General features: G+C 40.9%; 1 protein-coding gene across 3 annotated transcripts in view; it reads left to right on the top strand.

The window, feature by feature from the left end:
- shank2a (SH3 and multiple ankyrin repeat domains 2a) overlaps positions 1 to 19,379 on the top strand; it is a 64,310-nt gene that overhangs the window by 8,212 nt on the left and 36,719 nt on the right. For all 3 annotated transcript variants that reach the window (XM_067419489.1, XM_067419487.1, XM_067419488.1), the window contains exons 7-10: positions 725 to 892; positions 2,137 to 2,253; positions 3,569 to 3,646; positions 9,731 to 9,797. In XM_067419489.1, the coding sequence (XP_067275590.1) occupies positions 725 to 892; positions 2,137 to 2,253; positions 3,569 to 3,646; positions 9,731 to 9,797 (430 nt within the window). The remainder of the gene's footprint in view (positions 1 to 724; positions 893 to 2,136; positions 2,254 to 3,568; positions 3,647 to 9,730; positions 9,798 to 19,379) is intronic.

Here is a 19,379-nt window from a genome sequence, read left to right as displayed (position 1 = left end):
AAAAAAAAATAAGTTGCTCAATAGGGTCTAAAAGTTAAAAAAAACAAAAAAACTTTTTGAGTAAGAGCAAATACTTACTGTTTAGAAAACCAGCCTGATATTATACAAGCTATTATAACTTACATTCTAAGCAATGGAAAGCTACTATCCTGCTATATTTATGACATCTCTGACAATAAACAGAACATAATGGGACATTTAAACAAGTTTAACATTTGAACTTAAAAGTTTAAATACAGTCTAGTACCATCATGGCCGCCAGTCCAGAGTCTAGTCCCATCATGGCCGCCAGTCCAGAGTCTCGTCCCGTCATGGCCGCCAGTCCAGAGTCTCGTCCCGTCATGGCCGCCAGTCCAGAGTCTAGCGAGCCCCTGCCCCTTTGAAAGTGAAAGTGCCCTTTTTGATCGCACCACAGTGCTCCCGCGAACGCGATCTCCACTGCGCACTGAGCGCGATTTCCAACGTGCACCGAGTGCTAATTCTACTGATGGGGACACGAATGGTACTGACCTGTCCCCGCGAAGGTCTGTGCACGCTACTGGTCCCGAGTCTAGAGTCCACTTCATTGCCGCCAGTCCAGAGTCTTCAACCAAGAGGGCCACCACGCCTCAGGGTCAAGTTATGGCTCCAGCCCCTGAAACCACTCCAGGGTCCGCTCCAACCCATGAATTTCTAATGGGAAACAATGATGATGAATATGTGTTGTTCACTATTTCCTCTCCAGACGCTGCTTGAGCTCGGGGCATCGCCAGACTATAGAGACAGCCGTGGATTGACGGCGCTGTATCACACTGTGCTGGCTGACGGAGACACGCAGTGCTGCGAGCTTCTGCTGAACGAACACGCGTCCGTCTGCTGCCAGGATGAGAACGGGTGGCATGAGATACACCAGGTGAACTTCAGTCTCAATACACACACACACACACACACACACAACACACAACACACACACACACACACACACACACACACACACACACACACACACACAATGTCCAGATACAGTTTTACAGGTCCATTTACAACCCTATAAATTGTCCCTAGGATGTAATGCTCTGTTTTTGCCTTATTTGGAAGAGTCATGAATATTAATGTTGAGCTCTGCTCTGATTGGCTGTTTTTACTTCACTGCACTGCTCAATGACAGCTAACACATCTATACCATCCGTCATGGCAATGATTTTACAATGATAGCTTCTTAACTTTGAATCACGAACTGAACTGCGTAGCGCGTAAATATGTTGTTTACAGTAACGTTATAGTTTGACAGTAGAGTACTAATTTAAAAATTGATTTATTTAGCCAAACAAAGTAATGTAGAAGCCACTTAAAATAGTCAGTGTCATATGTACTACTCAGCCGCTGCAAAATAATCATGCTTCAGTTCTCAAAAATTTATATTTATTAAACAAATTGACTAAGCCTTGTCAAATGACTATCGTTTCAACTTAGATGGTGGAGAAGGTGACGTTAAAGGATCGAGTGAGCAGTCTGTAAGCAACTAAACAGTAGTAGTAAGCATCGAAAATACATTTTGGTCCAAAAATAACAAAAACTACGACTTTATTCAGCATTGGCTTCTCTTCCGTATTTTGGATGCTTCAAGAGACTCTAATTAACCCACTGATGTCTCATATGGACTACTGTGATGATGTTTTTATTCCCTTTCTGGACATGGACAGTATAGTGTGCATACACTTGCATACGCTCTCGGACTAAATATAAAATATCTTAAACTGTGTGTGAAGATGAACGGAGGTCTTACGGGTGTGGAGCGACATTAGGGAGAGGAGTTAATGACAGAAGATTCATTTTTGGCTGAACTAACCCTTTAAGTATCTCAGCGATTAAGGCCATGTTGGCGTTATGTTGAGATTCGCCTGTTTTTCCATGGTGTTATTCACAAACTAGTGAATGAGGAGGCAATGGTGTTTGAGACTCACAGTATGTGATGTCCATGTACTGAACTCTTATTATTTAACTATGGCAAAGTTAATTCAAGTTTTCATTCTAGGGCACCTTTAAGCAGCTACTGAATATATTAGGAAAAAAATTCAGTTTACACTGGCTGTGTGTGTGTGTTTATGTGCGTGTGTGTGTGTGTGTGTGTGTGTGTGTGTGTGTGCGCGCAAACAGGCTTGTCGTCATGGTCATGCCCAACACCTGGAGCATCTGTTGTTTTACGGAGCAGATATGAGCGCTCCGAACGCCTCGGGGAACACGGCGCTGCACATCTGTGCTCTCTACAACCAGGTGTGTGATTACAGCGCTATATATTAGAGGCTATGTTTGTTTAGTGTAAGGTAAACTTCTGAATGTGTGTCTGTGTTTAAGGGCTTCTGCTGTATTGTGAGTTATGAAGAATAATGCACACACACAAATTCAGTTCATTACCTTGGAAAGGTCTTTATTTCCAAACCAGAGACTGTGAATCTGAGCATGTGCAGTCTCCTTTTAATCAATGTTGTGCATCCTTGCATATCTAATGATATTTTCAAAATATAGTTTCTCTTAAATATTGATAAAAGTATATATTTTTGTGCATCAAACTGGTTTAAACGATTTTTTCTTTAGTAATGGTAAAAACAAAACTTTTGTGCTTTCAGTAGTTCCTGATTAGATACAATATGGTTTATTTGTAAAATATTAAGTTATTAATGTTTTATAAGATCTTAGAATATAAACTAAATGTTGAGGTCTCTAAATGTGGTTTTATAACAATTACAATGTGCATGGTTATATTTTAAACTGTATAATGACAGTAAAACATGTGATTTAAACAACTTTAGAAGTTTTGACCACACTGCAGAAAAGGCTCTTCTTATTTAGTGTTTTTTTCTTGCTTCCAGTCCAAATATCTAAATATTCTTAAATCAAGATGCATTTACTAGATCAGTAAAACGACAAGATATTTTTTCTTGTTTTCTGGGAAATAAAATCTAAATGAAGTGAGTTTTTACTTATAACAAGCAAAATGATCTGCCAATGGGGTGAGAAAAATAATCTTATTTCTGATTGGGACGGAAACAAGAAACAAGATTTCAATCAGAGATAAGATTATTTTTCTCACCCCATTGGCCGATCATTTTGCCTGTTTTAAACAAAAACTTACTTCATCGTCGTTTTACTGATCTAGTAAATGCATCTTGATTTAAGAATTGTTAGATATTTAGACTGGAAACAAGACAAAATTACTGAGTAAGAAGAGCATTTTTGCAGTGCATAAAACCCTTAATAAAAAGATAAACCTAATATTACATCCTTTAATTGTTTTTAATAATGGGGTGAGTCAAAATTACAATCATTATATTTTGTGTTCAATTTATATCTGAGCAAAAGCAGCAGACGCTGAATGAAAGTGCAGATTGACTTTCCGACAGTAGGTGGCGCTCATGGAAAACAAACACCCTTGAGCTCAAAGCATTGCAAGAGTTTTAGGGAGGTAGGAGGGAAATAAAATAATAATATCATGTGTGTGTCTGAGGAAACTCTATTGTGAGTCTGTTGTTCAAGTGTAGTATCGTGTGTGTGTGTGTGTTAGTCTGAGGATCTGTTTCTGAATCTGCAGGAGAAGTGTGCGCATGTTCTGCTGATCAGAGGAGCCGACAAGGAGCTGAAGAACTACAACAGCCAGAGTCCATTTCAGGTACTGTCCTCACTCATGAGCCCTGACCCCTGACACTGGCACCCTAAACACTCGCAGTCTTCCTACGAGTCCGGACACGAGGCAGCCATTGCACAGCAAAAAAATGCTCTTCTTATTTAGTAATTTTGTCTTGTTTCTAGTCTAAATATATATAAAAAAGTGGATTCGGACGCCCTCAGAGCTCCAGACCCTGATCTCAGATCAGTGGAATAGGGCCTTAAAGTCAGAATTGTGAGATAACAAGTTGCAATTACCTAAACAAACGACTTAAACAAGAGACTCACAAACAACCATCACCAAACATGAGCCTGGAGGATCATCAGGATCGACACACACTTCATATTCAATAAGGCCCTAAAAGTGAAACGAATAAGCCTTAGGCTGAATTTGTGTTTATTTACTCCTTAATAAAATGGCAATGGGCAGGGCCGTACCCAGGATTTTCTAAATACCGAGGTCCAAATATGAATTTTAGAGGGTTGAGAAAAAAACATTTCCCTCCTTTACATATGCATTTTAAGACATAAGAAAATCAAAGAATCAGCTAACTGTAGCCTTAAGTGTGCAGTATAAATTATTTTAAGAAGACAACAGATTTTTATAAATGAGAATCTGGTTAAATTTTGCAAAAAAATTAGACTCTTTAGAAAATCAGAAAATCTGTTTTGTTGTTAAATTGAGCCAAAGACGACATATGTGTGACTCCGTCTATGAAAACCTAGCTAAAGTTAATTTTTGTGATTTACATTATGTAAAGAACATTATTTGAACATATAACCTTGATATATTTAATGTTGAATGAGTAAGATCATGTCAAAGATAGAAATCAATGTGAAAATATAACCAATGAGTGAAATCAAAATTTGATGCTTCTAATCTCAATATTAGATTATGAGACTTTAGCCTGGATTTCACAGACAAGAATCACTTTATGTGTAGCAATTAGGAATATACTGTGGGCTAATGCTTTTTCAATTCTGAGCACAGTGGGCTACCTGCTCTTTCTGTCTCATCGCCATTATCTTCTCTCTTTCTTTTTTCCCTTCTCCTTCTCTTGTCCTGTATCTTTTCTCTTTACAAAGCTGAGCTTTGTTTGAAGCAGTCTTCATTTTCGTCTGTATCGTTATAAGTTTGCATCCCTGATTATTAAGCGCTCTTGCGGTGTTGTGATGTCAAACATCAGTCGTTGTTCGAAGCGCCGGTTGATGGTTGTGGCATTTGTCCCGCCTCTTCTCCACTGTGATTGGACATTGATGTTCACCCAAAGTTTAACTGTGGACGCTCAACGCGTAAAAATGGACAAAACCTGCCAGCTGTTGACGCTATTGAAAAGTGCGGCGCATCCATTGGAAACAATTGAAAACATACGCCGGGCGAGGCGAGAACACCTGTTTGTACGCGCCGCCTTAATAGGCTATTATTTTGCAACTTCTATTATGTACACTTCGTGGAATTACCGAGGTCCGGACCTCGGGGACCTCAATGGTGGGTACGGCCCTGCCAATGGGGTAAGAAAAATGTAACAAAAAATATTTTATGTCAAATAAAGTGTTCTTGATTTAAGATTTTTTTTATATTTAGACTGGAAACAAAAATACTAAATAAGAAAAGCATTTTTTTCAGTGATATGGTTGAATTGGCTCATCAAACATCAGCAGCTTAATAAAGTGAGATTAACTGCATAAAGTATATTATTGTTAACCTATTGCAGGTTCGCATAATATTCAGAGTCTGCGTTTCACTGTTTTTATTCATTCATAAGGAGAATTTAATCTGTTTCTGTGCAAGTGAGACGAGTAAATGCTCACATTTAGTCTAGAACTACAGTATCTATCACACACACACACACACACACACACACACACACACACACACACACACACACACACACACACACACACACACACACACACACACTTTCTTTTTTACTTTCTCATAAAAACTCCTCCTGTGTGATTTATAAGCCTTTTGAAAAGTGGGGACATGGGTAATGTCCTCATATTTCACCCTCTCCTGTAATACCTGTGTCATACCCATGGCATTATACACATTTGTGTCCCCATATGTCACAAAAACATGCACACAACACACACACACACACACACACACACACACACACACACACACACACACACACACACACACACACACACACACACTAGGGCAATTACTCACAATTCGTCAGGAAGAATTCGTTCCATCAGGAAGAATGGGTAAGTTTTAGGATCCTGACCCTCAGTGTGTCTCAGTATGTGTACGTGTGCAGTAAACATGTTGTCAAATATCCAAATGTCAGCGTTATATATTATATTCCCTGTCGCTGATTACTTTCTCCTCCAGTGGGCGTAGTTCTCAGTGTAACATAACATGTTGTGATCTGTCTCTATTGCATGTATGCACTTTTATATCTTTAAACGCTTGTTTTTGGGTCAACAGCTTATCTGGGTTTTTGTTTTTGTTTTTTTAGCTTGTTTGCTGCACACCTTGTCACAAATCAGCTTTTAGACATTGTTCGTTTTATGAAGTCTGAAATAACAAGGAGGCCGCTTCCCGCAATAGAAAGTCATTGCAGACAGTTGGTTTGTTTTCTTCCCAGTGGGAGTGGCTTCAGATTGTGACACGTGCTGCTCTGTCTCTATGTACGGGTGTAGGTGGGGCTTGGCTCTGTGCATCAGCGGTTGGTTGGATGTTGAGATGTGGGCGTGACTCAAAAGTGTAGGAGGATTTGAATGGGAGCTTTAAATGGTGATGTCATCATAAGGTTTCAATCCTGAATTTCTATTGTGGTTTTTTATGATGTGGCATTCACACAGAAGACTGAATGAACCCGTGTGTGTGTGTGTGTGTGTGTGTGTGTGTGTGTGTGTGTGTGTGTGTGTGTGTGTGTGTGTGTGTGTGTGTGTGTGTGTGTGTGTGTGTGTATACACGCGCGTATATGTGTGTGTGTGTGTGTGTGTGTGTGTGTGTGAATAGTTTGTGGATGAACTGTGATTAAAGGCTACAGATGGTGAGGTACAAATCTCCCGTTAGAAGTCCTCTTAGGATTACAGATCAAGCGCATGTGCAGAGTCGTGCTAGACTGAAGAAACTGAGCATAAACGACAAAAATCACCTCAAGGAGGAGATTCACACACACACACACACACACACACACACACACACACACACACACACACACACACACACACACACACACACACACACACACACACACACGAGATGTGTTTACTCCTCTCATTACCTAACTTTAGTTGCACTTTCTAGAGTGTGTGTTCTATTTCCCTTTTGACATTGACATGATTTATTCTGGAAGAGTCATTTCTAGCAGCATTAAAACAATCTGTTTTTGTGTGTAGTATGTGTGTCTTGTTTTCTATTCAAAATAAAAAAATACTAAACTCTAAAAAAAATGCAAGATTGTGAGGAAGAACAGCATGTTTAGCCGTTTTTGTGTGTATGTGTGATGGGTAGGTTTAGGGGCAGTGTAGGGTTAGGGTTAGTCACCCAGGGAGGGTGCTTTGTCCCAAGCACGGTCGGATCGGTAGGGCCCTCTGGAGGACGGTGCGAGCAACAACGGAATTTGAAACGGGCCATCCTGCATTTGTAGAGGGGGTGACACTCGACGTCCAAACACGGACCTAAGAAAACCAGGCTGTGAGAAGGGGGTGCTGACACGCCTAAGCCCGGCTGAGTCTTGGCTGAGACTTCCAGGAACCCTTTTTAGAGCCACTATGGGCAAGGTGTCCCTCCCCGCTCAGTGCATTGAATGTCAGGACCGAATGTCTCTATCTCAAGGCCCGTGGTTAGGAAACGATCCCGTCTGGCATGGCGCACATATGCTTGTCACAAAGATTAAATTGAATGGTAGTCACATTTAAGGAAGGCACAAAATGATGGTGAAATGGTGACGAAATGCATAAGCAAAGCCCGAGGGAATGGCCACAGACAAAGCCCAGAGTTGACACGCTGTGCGCTGGCTGAGACTTCCAGGAACGACCTGCTAATACATTTTCCTCATATCCAAGCTGGTCAGGCCCTTCCCCCGAGGAGGACGTATTGTCCGGGGCCCGAAACAAAGCTCAGAAGCCCCTGGAGGAAAACCCTCCATGAAAACGGACAGAGTCCAAAAGCTGAACTCGATGAGAAGCTCCATGCTATCAGACCTCCCCTTCCTGCCCAGGGAGGGAGCCTCATCCTGAGCACGGGCTGGTTTGTGGCCCCCTCTGGAGGGTGGGAGCAAAGTCGGACTCAAAACGACCCGTCAGGGTTTTGTCAGGGAGAGGGCGAAACCTGATGTCCAAACGCGCAGCTGAGAACAGGACCCAGGGAATGGCCTGCCAAAAAGCCTGTGAAAGGGGTGCGGTGCGGGTTGGGCGAGAGACTTCCAGGAACGACCCGCCGAGAAACAAGCGGGTCCGTAGAAAATACGGTTTGTACAGTATAAAAAAACATTATGCCTATGGAATGTCCCCACATTTCACAGAACAAAAATGTGTGAGTGTGTGTGAATGTGTGAGTGAGTTTGCATGTGACTGTGTGTGTGTGTGTGTGTGTGTGTGTGTGTGTGTGTGTGTGTGTGTGTGTGTGTGTGTGTGTGTGTGTGTGTGTGTGTGTGGGTGATGGGTAGGTTTAGGGCCAGGGGCATTGTAGGGGCATATAAAATATGCTTTGTACAGTATAAAAAAATACACCTATGGAATGTCCCCACATTTTGCAAAAACAAACCTGTGTGTGTGTAAGTGAGTGTGTGTGAGTGTGTTTAAGTTAGTGTGAGTGTGTGTGTGTCTGACTTGAGTATGTTAATAGAATAAGTAAAGAGAGGGTGTTGCTTTAGTAAAGGCTTGTCTGAAGTGCAATCTAACAGAGATACAGTAATGATACGGTAATTATGTAATCAATAGTCATGTTGCATCATCAGCTGCAGACATTCTACTCATTCCAAAAGTGTGTTTTCTGCTGTTGCACATGCATCTCTTACTGTAAATAATGACCAATGAAAGAAGCCAGATTAAATGATCTGCTTATATAATAGAACTGACCACTGACCATAATCTCTTACAGCAAATGCACATGTGAATGAGATATTTTCCTGTTTGAACTTCTGCTTCTGTCTTCATGGAGGATTCAACTAAACACCTTCAGGACTGAAATATGAACTAACAATGAGCAATACATTTTTACAACATTAATTACGTGTTCAGGAGCGCAGCGCTGATACTCTATTTTTGGAATCCTTGGATCAAATTACCTTGGATATGCTCGCCATTCGGCTACTAAAAAAACTACTTTTGCAAACTAGTCCAAGGTTTTTTACTCAATCTGGAATAAAAGAATGCAGTACAATTCTCTGGACTCTGCATCAAAAACAATTTTAAAAAGTTGGCATTTAGATGGCTATTATAAGCTCATTTATAGAATAGGCGTGGCCAAGTGCTTGCAAAAGCCTGTAACTCCTAAACAAAAGTTCGGAAATTCAAGAAAATTGGTGAAAATGTGCAACATAACATTCTAAACAAGCATGCTAACTTTAATAATGATCTGACTATAGGTGACACTATAACTGTTTAAAAGCTTTGAAAAACATGTATTCCCCATGGTAAACTGCCTGGATTGACTGTAATGCTCTTGCCCTTCTATGATTTAAGTGGTTTCATGCTTGCTAAATAAAACTTAATATCTTTTTAAGCATATGTTTTAAAGGCCTTAAACGCTTAAAAACCCAATAATGGCTGCTCATAGCTATATTTCATCTTTGTTCTTGTTAGTTGTTCATCATTTGCGGAGATTAACATGAACTAAGATTAATAAATTCTGTAGATGTATTGGCCATTATTGTAAAGTGTGAGCAAAATTTATATTAAGTTGTCAAAACTCAATGACATGTTTATATAACAGTGAAACAAGTTTTTAGTAAAATTATAGATGTATTTTTGTGCATTGCGTCATATCAGTAGTCGATTGATTGACACATCAGTCCATAATGATGCATCGTCAGCCTACATGACTTTACATGACTTTGACTGTGAATGAAACAGACTCAGATGTACTGTAACTTGAAACGAGCTTCTCCTTCTTGTGTTGCAGGTTGCGATCATCTCTGGGAACTTCGAGCTGGCAGAGCTCATTAAGAAGCATAGAGACACTGATGTAGGTGAGTTTGGGTTTGGCCATTTCCAGGAGAATGGGATTTGCCTGACTGCATTGTGGCAAGTGGAAAGTTTGGTGTAGGGGGAATTGTGGGGTGGGGTTGTTTTTCAGGGGTTGGCCCTTAGTTCAAGTTAAAGGAACTCTTAATGCTTCACCAAAACAATTTCATCCTCCCAACTTTGTGGGATCAGTTTGTGGACGGCCCCTTCCTGTCCCAGCATGACTGCGCTCCAGTGCACAAAGCGTCGCTCCATAAAGACATGGATGAGGAGTTTGGTGTGGAGGAACTGGACTGGCCTGCACAGAGTCCTGAGCTCAACCCGATAGAACAGCTTTGGGATGAATTAGAGCGGAGACTGAGAGCCAGGCCTTCTCGTCCAACATCAGTGCCTGACCTCACAAATGAGCTTCTAGAAGAATAGGCAATAGCCAGTTCATGCGCATATATATTTCGTTATACTCACCAACGCTGGCTTTAGCAGACAGGCCATGTCACTTCATATGACAGAAACCTCTGGAATAATCCCAGGAACTGCAGGATTAAGAGCCACGGCGAGCCAAAGCTGCACTTAAGATGTTTTCCTCTGCTATTGCTCTGTTGTTTTAAGAGTGATGTTGAACACTAACTACATGATGCTCAGTGTGGCCTAAACATATTACTGCATATCCATACAAAGAGTAATATTACAATAGTTAATATTAATATTTATTGGACCTGAGCTGACAGAACTAACAATGATGAATGTTTAGATTATTAAAAATAATAATGCACTTCTCCTTGTTACTGTTAACTATTTGGACCTTAGGCAAGGCAAGTTTAATTGTATAACAAATTTCATACCCAATGGCAATTTAAAGTGCTTTAAATAGAAATGAATTAAAATAGTGATAACATATGCATGAGAAATAAGAATACCACGTGTAAGAATTAAAAATGAAAAACAAGGATAATTAAAACAGTTGTAAAGATAATTAGAAATTAAAAATAAAATAAAAATGGTCAAAAAGTGGTCTGAAATAAAAATAAAATATCCTTCAGTTTACTGTCCACATAAATGTACCATCTTAATTAAATCACCTCTCATTCATTTCTTTCCCAAACATGTTCATAACATCCATTTAATCCCTATTCCCTGATTATTACCCAAGAACCTTCTAGTTAAACCCATTTTCACTCATCATACCTTTCCACAGATTTACTTACAGTAAAGTCTTAGGGCCCTATTTTAACGATCTGAAACGCAAGTGTCAAAGCGCGAAGCGCAAGTAACTTTGTGGGCGGGTCTCGGCACTGTTGCTATTTTCCCGGCTAGATAAATGGCTCTTGCGCCCGGCGCAAATCTAAAATGGGTTGGTCTGAAGTAGCTTCATTATTCATAGGTGTGGTTTGGGCGTAACGTGAATAAACCAATCAGAGCGGCATCCAACATTCCCTTTAAAAGCAGGTGCGCAAGTTCCCTTATGGATTGCTATTATTATGGCGTATTTACCAGGCGCACATTCTTGTAAGAGCAGCCCTTACGAAACGAAAATTTATTGCAGTATATTCCAAAATTTCATGCAATACATTAGGCAATATATTCACATATATGGGAACTAATATTTATATCTTTCAATATATTGCAATATATTGAAAGCGGCAATCATTTGTATAGTTTGCAATATATTACATGAATATATAATATATTTTATAATACCATCAATATATTATTCCATATATTTACAATATATTAAAATATATTTCAAGTAATATATTGGTAAATATATTTTCCTTTCGTAAGGGAGTGAAAGACAGAGAAGTTGTGTTGTAGCCTATGGGGACGGGAGAAACCCACCCAAAATAGCGTCGGTTAAACAGGCGTCGGTTAAACAGTGTTTTAGTTTTTCATTCGATTTTTTTTCCTGGTTCTTGACGGACAAACCAATTTGTCAGATGTCCTTATATACATGTATGTCTTGCCACTATTGGGCTAACAGGTCTGATCCTTAATTACTACAATTAGCCTGAATAATTTGTAAGCTAGATTTATGCCTATTTTTTCAAATCTTCGTGGCACACCACAATGTGTTAATATTTTTTTTAGTGTAACAATTTATGATTTGCAAAAATAACTGTTGCATCTGTGTAGATTACATGAGCAAACTGTATGCGCGTTGTAAACGCTATACATTATGGTCAAGCATGCGCCCTTAAAATAGCATAATGAACAACGCGCCGCTGACTTTAGACTAGGTTTTTTCTGGTCAGAGGCGCACTTGTTTAATGGAACAGCAAAATAGCACCAGGGATTGTTTGCGCCGGAACACGCCTCCTTTTTTGCGCTGAACCGCCCAGGGAGCGCAAGTTCATTCACTAGTTTAGCAACGTGCTTCTGTGGAGGGAAAAGCACGCGTTGCGTGGGTGCAAAATAGGAATGACACATGCGTCGGTGTACAAAGTCAATTGCGCTGGGTGCAAGATAGGGCCCTATGTATTTTATATTAATGTTTGTAATATCAGCAAGCTGGACTCTGTCAAGAGAGGGCTTGAGAAAATAAAAACAAACAACTTGCCTATACACTCACCTAAAGGATTATTAGGAGCACCTGTTCAATTTCTCATTAATGCAATTATCTAATTAACCAATTGCATGGCAGCTGCTTCAATGCATTTAGGGGTGTGGTCCTGGTCAAGACAATCTCCTGAACTCCAAACTGAATGTCAGAATGGGAAAGAAAGGTGATTTAAGCCATTTTGAGCGTGGCATGGTTGTTGGTGCCAGACGGGCCGGTCTGAGTATTTCACAATCTGCTCAGTTACTGGGATTTTCACACACAACCATTTCTAGGGTTTACAAATAATGGTGTGAAAAGGGAAGAGCATCCAGTATGCAGCAGTCCTGTGGGAGAAAATGCCTTGTTGATGCTCGAGGTCAGAGGAGAATGGGCCGACTGATTCAAGCTGATAGAAGAGCAACTTTGACTGAAATAACCACTCATTACAACCGAGGTATGCAGCAAAGCATTTGTGAAGCCACAACACACACAACCTTGAGGCGGATGGGCTACAACAGCAGAAGACCCCACCGGGGACCACTCATCTCCACTACAAATAGGAAAAAGAGGCGACAAATTGCACAAGCTCACCAAAATTGGACAGTTGAAGACTGGAGAAATGTTGCCTGGTCGGATGAGTCTTGGTTTCTGTTGAGACATTCAGATGGTAGAGTCAGAATTTGGCGTAAACAGAATGAGAACATGGATCCATCATGCTTTGTTACCAATGTGCAGGCTGGTGGTGGTGGTGTAATGGTGTGGGGGATGTTTTCTTGGCACACTTTAGGCCCCTTAGTGCCAATTGGGCATCGTTTAAATGCCACGGCCTACCTGTTTCTGACCATGTCCATCCCTTTATGACCACCATGTACCCATCCTCTGATGGCTACTTCCAGCAGGATAATGCACCTTGTCACAAAGTTTGAATCATTTCAGATTGGTTTCTTGAACATGACAATGAGTAGACTGTACTAAAATGGCCACCACAGTCACCAGATCTCAACCCAATAGAGCATCTTTGGGATGTGGTGGAACGGGAGCTTCGTGCCCTGGATGTGCATCCCACAAATCTCCATCAACTGCAAGATGCTCTCCTATCAATATGGGCCAACATTTCTAAAGAATGCTTTCAGCACCTTGTTGAATCAATGCCACGTAGAATTAAGGCAGTTCTGAAGGCGAAAGGGGGTCACACACAGTATTAGTATGTGTTCCTAATAATCCTTTAGCTGAGTGTATGTTGACTTGACTTAAAGAGTGCTGTTTTTAGTGTGTTTTTATAAAAGCAAAAAACTGTTCAGTGAGAGCTGGATTAGACCGGAGCCGTTCACATAAATAAATCAATCAAAAGGAACAGAAATAAATATCTGAGGAGGCATAATCCGTGATTGTTTCGGGGCCGGCGCACAGCTGTCCTTGCAGACTAAATGAAGCAGCTTCAGCATCCGCGGCGGAGAGGGATTATGAACTCATCATCCTCCAGCATCAGCCTCAGCATCCGCATCCACATCCGTTTGGACCCTCGCGTGTTCTGGGATGGGATTCTGTAGGGATCGGGAAACTTTTGGCCATGGGTTCTGCCTGCTGCACCGCAGAGAGAGGTGTGTGTTCATTACGCTTTCCTCCAGCTGTGTGTGTGTGTGCGTTCCTGAGTTACCCAGAAATATTTCTTCTTTTGCTGTACGATCTGCGGCTTGATGCAAAATTTTAATCAGTTGTGTTCAACAGTAGTTCCCGCTCCAACATGCACAAAAGCAAAAGGAAACAGCCAACACTGTAAAAAATGCTCTTCTTACTAAGTATTTTTGTCTTGTTTCTAGTAAAAATATCAAAAGAATTCTCACACTAAGAAACGTACTATACAAGTAAAAATTATTGTCTTGTTTTGGGAAAAAATAACTCAAAATGAAGAGATTTTTTCCTTAAAATAAGATAAATAATCTGTCAGTGGGGTGAGAAAAATAATCTTAATTCAAACAGAAAACAAGATTATTTTTCTCACCCCATTGGCAGATTATTTATCTTATTTTAAGTAAAAACTCTCTTCATTTTGAGTTATTTTTCCCAAAACAAGACAATTACTTTTGCTTGTCTAGTAAATACTTCTCATTTTAAGAATTTTTAGATCTTTGGACTAGAAACAAGACAAAAATACTAAGTAAGAAAAGCATTTTTTTTCAGTGAATGAAGTTACAGGCAATTAACTGCTTTTGGTAAAAAACCTTTTTGGCAGAAAGATGATTTTGTTTAATAAATCCAGACTCTGTGCATAGTTTGAGAGATCATTTCCACGACAGCCATCTTTGATCGTGCAAACATCGAGCTTGAAGACATGTTGTGATAGAGCCATGCAAATACTTTATTTTAAGGTGTCATTGTTACAGTGTAATTATATATTTAAGTACTTCGTAATATTAATTAACATGTACTTACTATAGTATTAGGGTTGGAATAAGGTTGAGGGTTAGTCACATGTAATAATGCACCATTTACTGTTATTACTACAGTAACTGCATGTAATGTGTAAAAAGGACACTGTAAAATAAGCGTTGATTATGCTTTCCTACAGCTGTGTTATCCAGAAATATTCCTTTTGCTGTACAATCTAAGGTTTGATGTGAAATTTTAATCAGTTGAGTTCAACAGTAGTTCCCGCTCCAACATGTACTAAAGCAAAGGGAAACACATTGACTTACAGCCAATTAACTGTTTTTACTATTAAAAAAAAACATAGTTTCGTTTAATTAAGCTGGACTCTGTGTGCACAGTTTGAGAAATAATTTCCACCGCAGCCATCTTTGATCGTGCAAATTACTACAGTAACTACATGTAACATATGCAATAAAAAAACCTGTAATTTAATTACAGTTACTTCTAATGTAATTGCATTAAATACTGTGTTGCCTATAGAACAATTCTGTATCAAACAATAGTGCATTTAACGTCAGTATTTAACGTCCAATGTTAAAGTTGATGTTTTTAATGTAACTTTCTCTCTTTAACTTCGGTCAGTTCAAGAATATTTTTTGCAGTTTTATTTAAAATAATTAAAAGAGCTGTTTCATGTCTGTCCTTTAGAAAGTCAGTAATAAGTCAATTTATTATATATGAGAGAGAGAGAGGGGTGTGTGTGTGTGCGTGTGTGTGTGTGTGTGTGTGTGTGTGTGTGTGTGTGTTCCTTGTTTGGCAATACTTGTGAGGACTCAGTGTGAAACAGACAGACACACACACACACACACGCACACGCGCACACACACACACAGACACACACACACACACACACACACACACACACACACACACACACACACACACACACACACACACACACACACACACACACACACACACACACACACACACACACACACACAAACGTACACTCACACACAGCTGTTGATATAGTGCCGGCGCTGATGTCTGATCCGCACACTTCCACAGGAGAAGCTGTGTGTTTATGTAATGCGAGACATGAAACACACACGACGCTCCTGTAGCTTCTCCGGGCGAGCTGTTGAAATCAGCTTTCTAACAACCTGCCCTTTTATAGCATTCTTCACCTTCAAAATAAGGCACTGATAATTTCTAAGTTTCCTACAATCCCTGTTTTACTTTAGTCTATTGGCAAATAAAGATATGGTGAAATATTAGAGCTGCTGTTCGATCACACTGCAAAAGACGCTCTTCTTACTTAGTATTTTTGTCTTGTTTCTAGTCAAAATTTCTAAACATTCTTACATTAAGAAACATTTACTAGACAAGTACAAATTATTGTCTTATTTTGAGAAAAAATAACTCTAAATGAAGAGAGTTTTTGCTTAAAATAAGATCAATAATCTGCCAATGGGGTGAGAAAAATAATCTTGTTTTCTGTTTGAATTCAGATTATTTTTCTCACCCCACTGGCAGATTATTTATCTTATTTTAAGCAAAAACTCTCTTCATTTTGAGTTATTTTTCCCCAAAACAAGACAATTACTTTTGCTTGTCTAAAAAATACTTTTTAGATGTTTGGACTGGAAACAAGACAAAAATGCTAAGTAAGAAAAGCATTTTTTTTGCAATGCACCGAGAACCTCGTCGATTAATATATCAATATATCAATATATCATCTCTTTTATCATGTCAGGATGTTTCGCCTCAGCTCGCTGCTTCTCTTCAGCCGCTGTAAGCTCGGCCAGAGGATTTTCAATGATTCCAGTCCTGATCCCGTGTTCTTGAGAAAACACTGATTGCTCCAAACATTGCATAATGCACAGATTTCCCTCAAAATCCAGCTGTGTGTGGCTCCATGAGGAAGGAATGAACAGAAGCGTGTGTGTGTGTGTGTGAGTGTGTGTGTGTGTCTGATTCCTGTATGAACTACAGTTGCGCTTTATGGCTGAATCCTCGCTTCCATTCACGGTTCACGATTGGCATCTTTTTTTAGGCTGTACAATACAAGAGAAAAAGCTGCATGAATATTTCAGAACAAAGCAAAGACTCTTGTCTACAAAGACAAATTTGTTAAAGGGTTAGTTCACCCAAAAATTTAAATTATATATATAGTCATAATGGTCATAATTGATTATAGTTCATATATATATACTAGGGATGCAAAACTACAGATTGTCCACGGTTCAATACATACCTCGGTTTTAAACCACGGTTTTTCGGTTCGGTTATTTTTTTTTTTTTTTTGCTATTCTATTTATTCTTATGTAGGCTAAAATTAAAACGACATAGTCTTCAGTATACAACATTGATTAAAAGCTACTGTATTAAAGGTGTTTTTTTTTTTTTATCAACATCATTGTAGAGGTGAACTGTCCCTTTAAGGACTAGTGTTCACTGCGCTGCTGTCAATTGAAGACCAGCTTGCATCTTATACATAGACGCAAAATTAATTTCACTTTAGATATAACCGACAGTGTTTATATGTTCCTTTTATCGAGGGAACTCGCACTGCGTCGTCGAGTGACGACACTCTGGGGAACGCCCCCAGCGTGAGGGGTCTGGAGCATGAATGGAATCTGTCACCAATCTGATTGGTGCTGCGTCATGACGTAGTATGTGACGGCATAAGCGGAAGCTATAAGAGGACGCCGGCACATAGTAAAGATAGCTTTTGCTCTTTAGCGAGGCCCTCTGTGTATGAATTGTTTGTCTATTTGGTGTTGTTGGTCCAAAAGTATCTCGTGAAGTTGGCAGGCTCGTGAGCCCATTTCTGTCTCGCGCCTGTTGAGGCAGCGCGGTAGATCGGTGAGCTTGCAGATGGACTGGTCAGCAGGGGCTGAGAGGGAAAAAATGATAAATCTCAGTCCTCATCTGACAGTTCAGATGTTCTCCTTCCCCGTGTGGAAGCCCGCGTTGCGGCTTCTTCCCCCGAGGTGGAGAACCCGATGCTTGAGCCGTCTGATTCTGAGGAATCGGACGTGCACAGCATTGAGGCGGGTGATGTTAAGCCAGAAAACATGCTACTTCATTCATAAAATAAGGGCGCTCTGACAGCTCTCGAGGGGGCTGCCTGTAGCTAGCCAATTTTCTCATTCCTCGTGTGGAAACCCACGCTGTGGCTTTTTCCCCTGGGGTGGAGACTTAGATGCTTGAGCGGTCCGATTCTGAAGAATTAGACGTGCTCCGTATCAAGGTAGCGAAGTAAACAAGAGCTCGCCACTTCATAATGCAAGGCTTAATCTCGCGTTGCCGAGGCAGCGCATAGATTACGGGTCTGCAATAAGAGGGAACACACGCGATAAGTGTACATGTGATACTGTTTGGTGCGAGGCTTGCAGTCAGCTCCTGAGGGTGCTGGCTGTGTTTATTGAGAAATATCTCGACGCATACAGCTGTGCGCTTTTCGGGTGTTTCTTCCTCACACCTGTGTTCTTTCATCTCGAGGGATGAAAGCCATTTAGTAACGGTTCGAATCTCGCATTGGCCGAGGCAGCGTGTAGATGTCAACTCCGTGGGAATGAATATTAAAAACAGTATCGTCTGGTGATTATGGCTGCATTTAATTCTGAGGAATTAAAGTGAAATATTATCTGACTTTGAGGAGTTAGATATGTTTATTCAGCCTATCATTCAGACCATGTTCACCTTATGGGTGATTTTGGTGGCATTTAATTCTGAGACAATTAAATGGGATTTATCTGACTTTGAGGAGTTAGATATTATAAGCCTATCATCTAAATTGTTTTCACTTGTATATATATTAATTGCTCCCGGAGAGCGATCGAGGTCACCTCCTCCGTGGAGTTTTCTGGAAGTCGATGGTGCGATCCGCCGTCTACGACGCTCGGGCGACATCGACTTCCAGTGAACGCTTGCTGCTCCAGCCGCCTCTAGAAAGACCTGCAGCTGGGCAGCGAAAACGTTCGCACACCGAAAATCCTCCCCGACTAAGCTCTGCCGGGTGGCCACTTCAGGGTTCGGGCAGGAGGCTCGGTCCCCCCGGCCCAGAGGCAGATTATGGAACAGGAAGTGTGCTCCCTGATGGTAAAGGAGGCCATATACTGTATTCCTCCTCCAGACAGGGAGTCCGGCATTTAGGGTCGCTAAAAGTCGCACCTTCACTAAGTGCATGGATGCAGCGCTGGCCCCTATCAGGCTTCAGGGCATCCGTGTACTCAATTACATCGACGACTTGCTCATATTGGCCCAGTCTCGGGAGATGGCAGTTCAGCATCGACATGTCGTTCTGTCCCATCTAAGGTGCTTGGGGCTGAGACTGAACACAAAGAAGAGTGAATCACGTTCCTGGGAATCGTTTGGGACTCGACTACGATGCGGGCCCGAATGTCCCCTGCTTGTGTCGAGTCCATACGGGTGGAAGTCTCAGCGTTGAAGCTAGGCCACAGCCGCACTGTGAAGCAGTTCCAGAGACTGCCTGCTATACATGAGACCCTCCAGTGGTGGCTAGGAACCGGGTGTTTTCCCCGAAGGGAAATCCTTTTCGTATGATCAGGGTAATGTGCAGATGCCTTCGTTCCCTCGTCATATGGAAAGATCCTTGGTTCCTGTCCCAGGGGCCAGTGTTGGGAAGAGCCTTTCAACAGACGCCTCCCTC

The sequence above is a fragment of the Pseudorasbora parva genome, chromosome 16 (assembly GCF_024679245.1).
Source record: "Pseudorasbora parva isolate DD20220531a chromosome 16, ASM2467924v1, whole genome shotgun sequence".
In the NCBI taxonomy this organism is placed as follows: Eukaryota; Metazoa; Chordata; class Actinopteri; order Cypriniformes; family Gobionidae; genus Pseudorasbora; species Pseudorasbora parva.
This window is presented reverse-complemented; position numbering and strand designations above follow the sequence as displayed.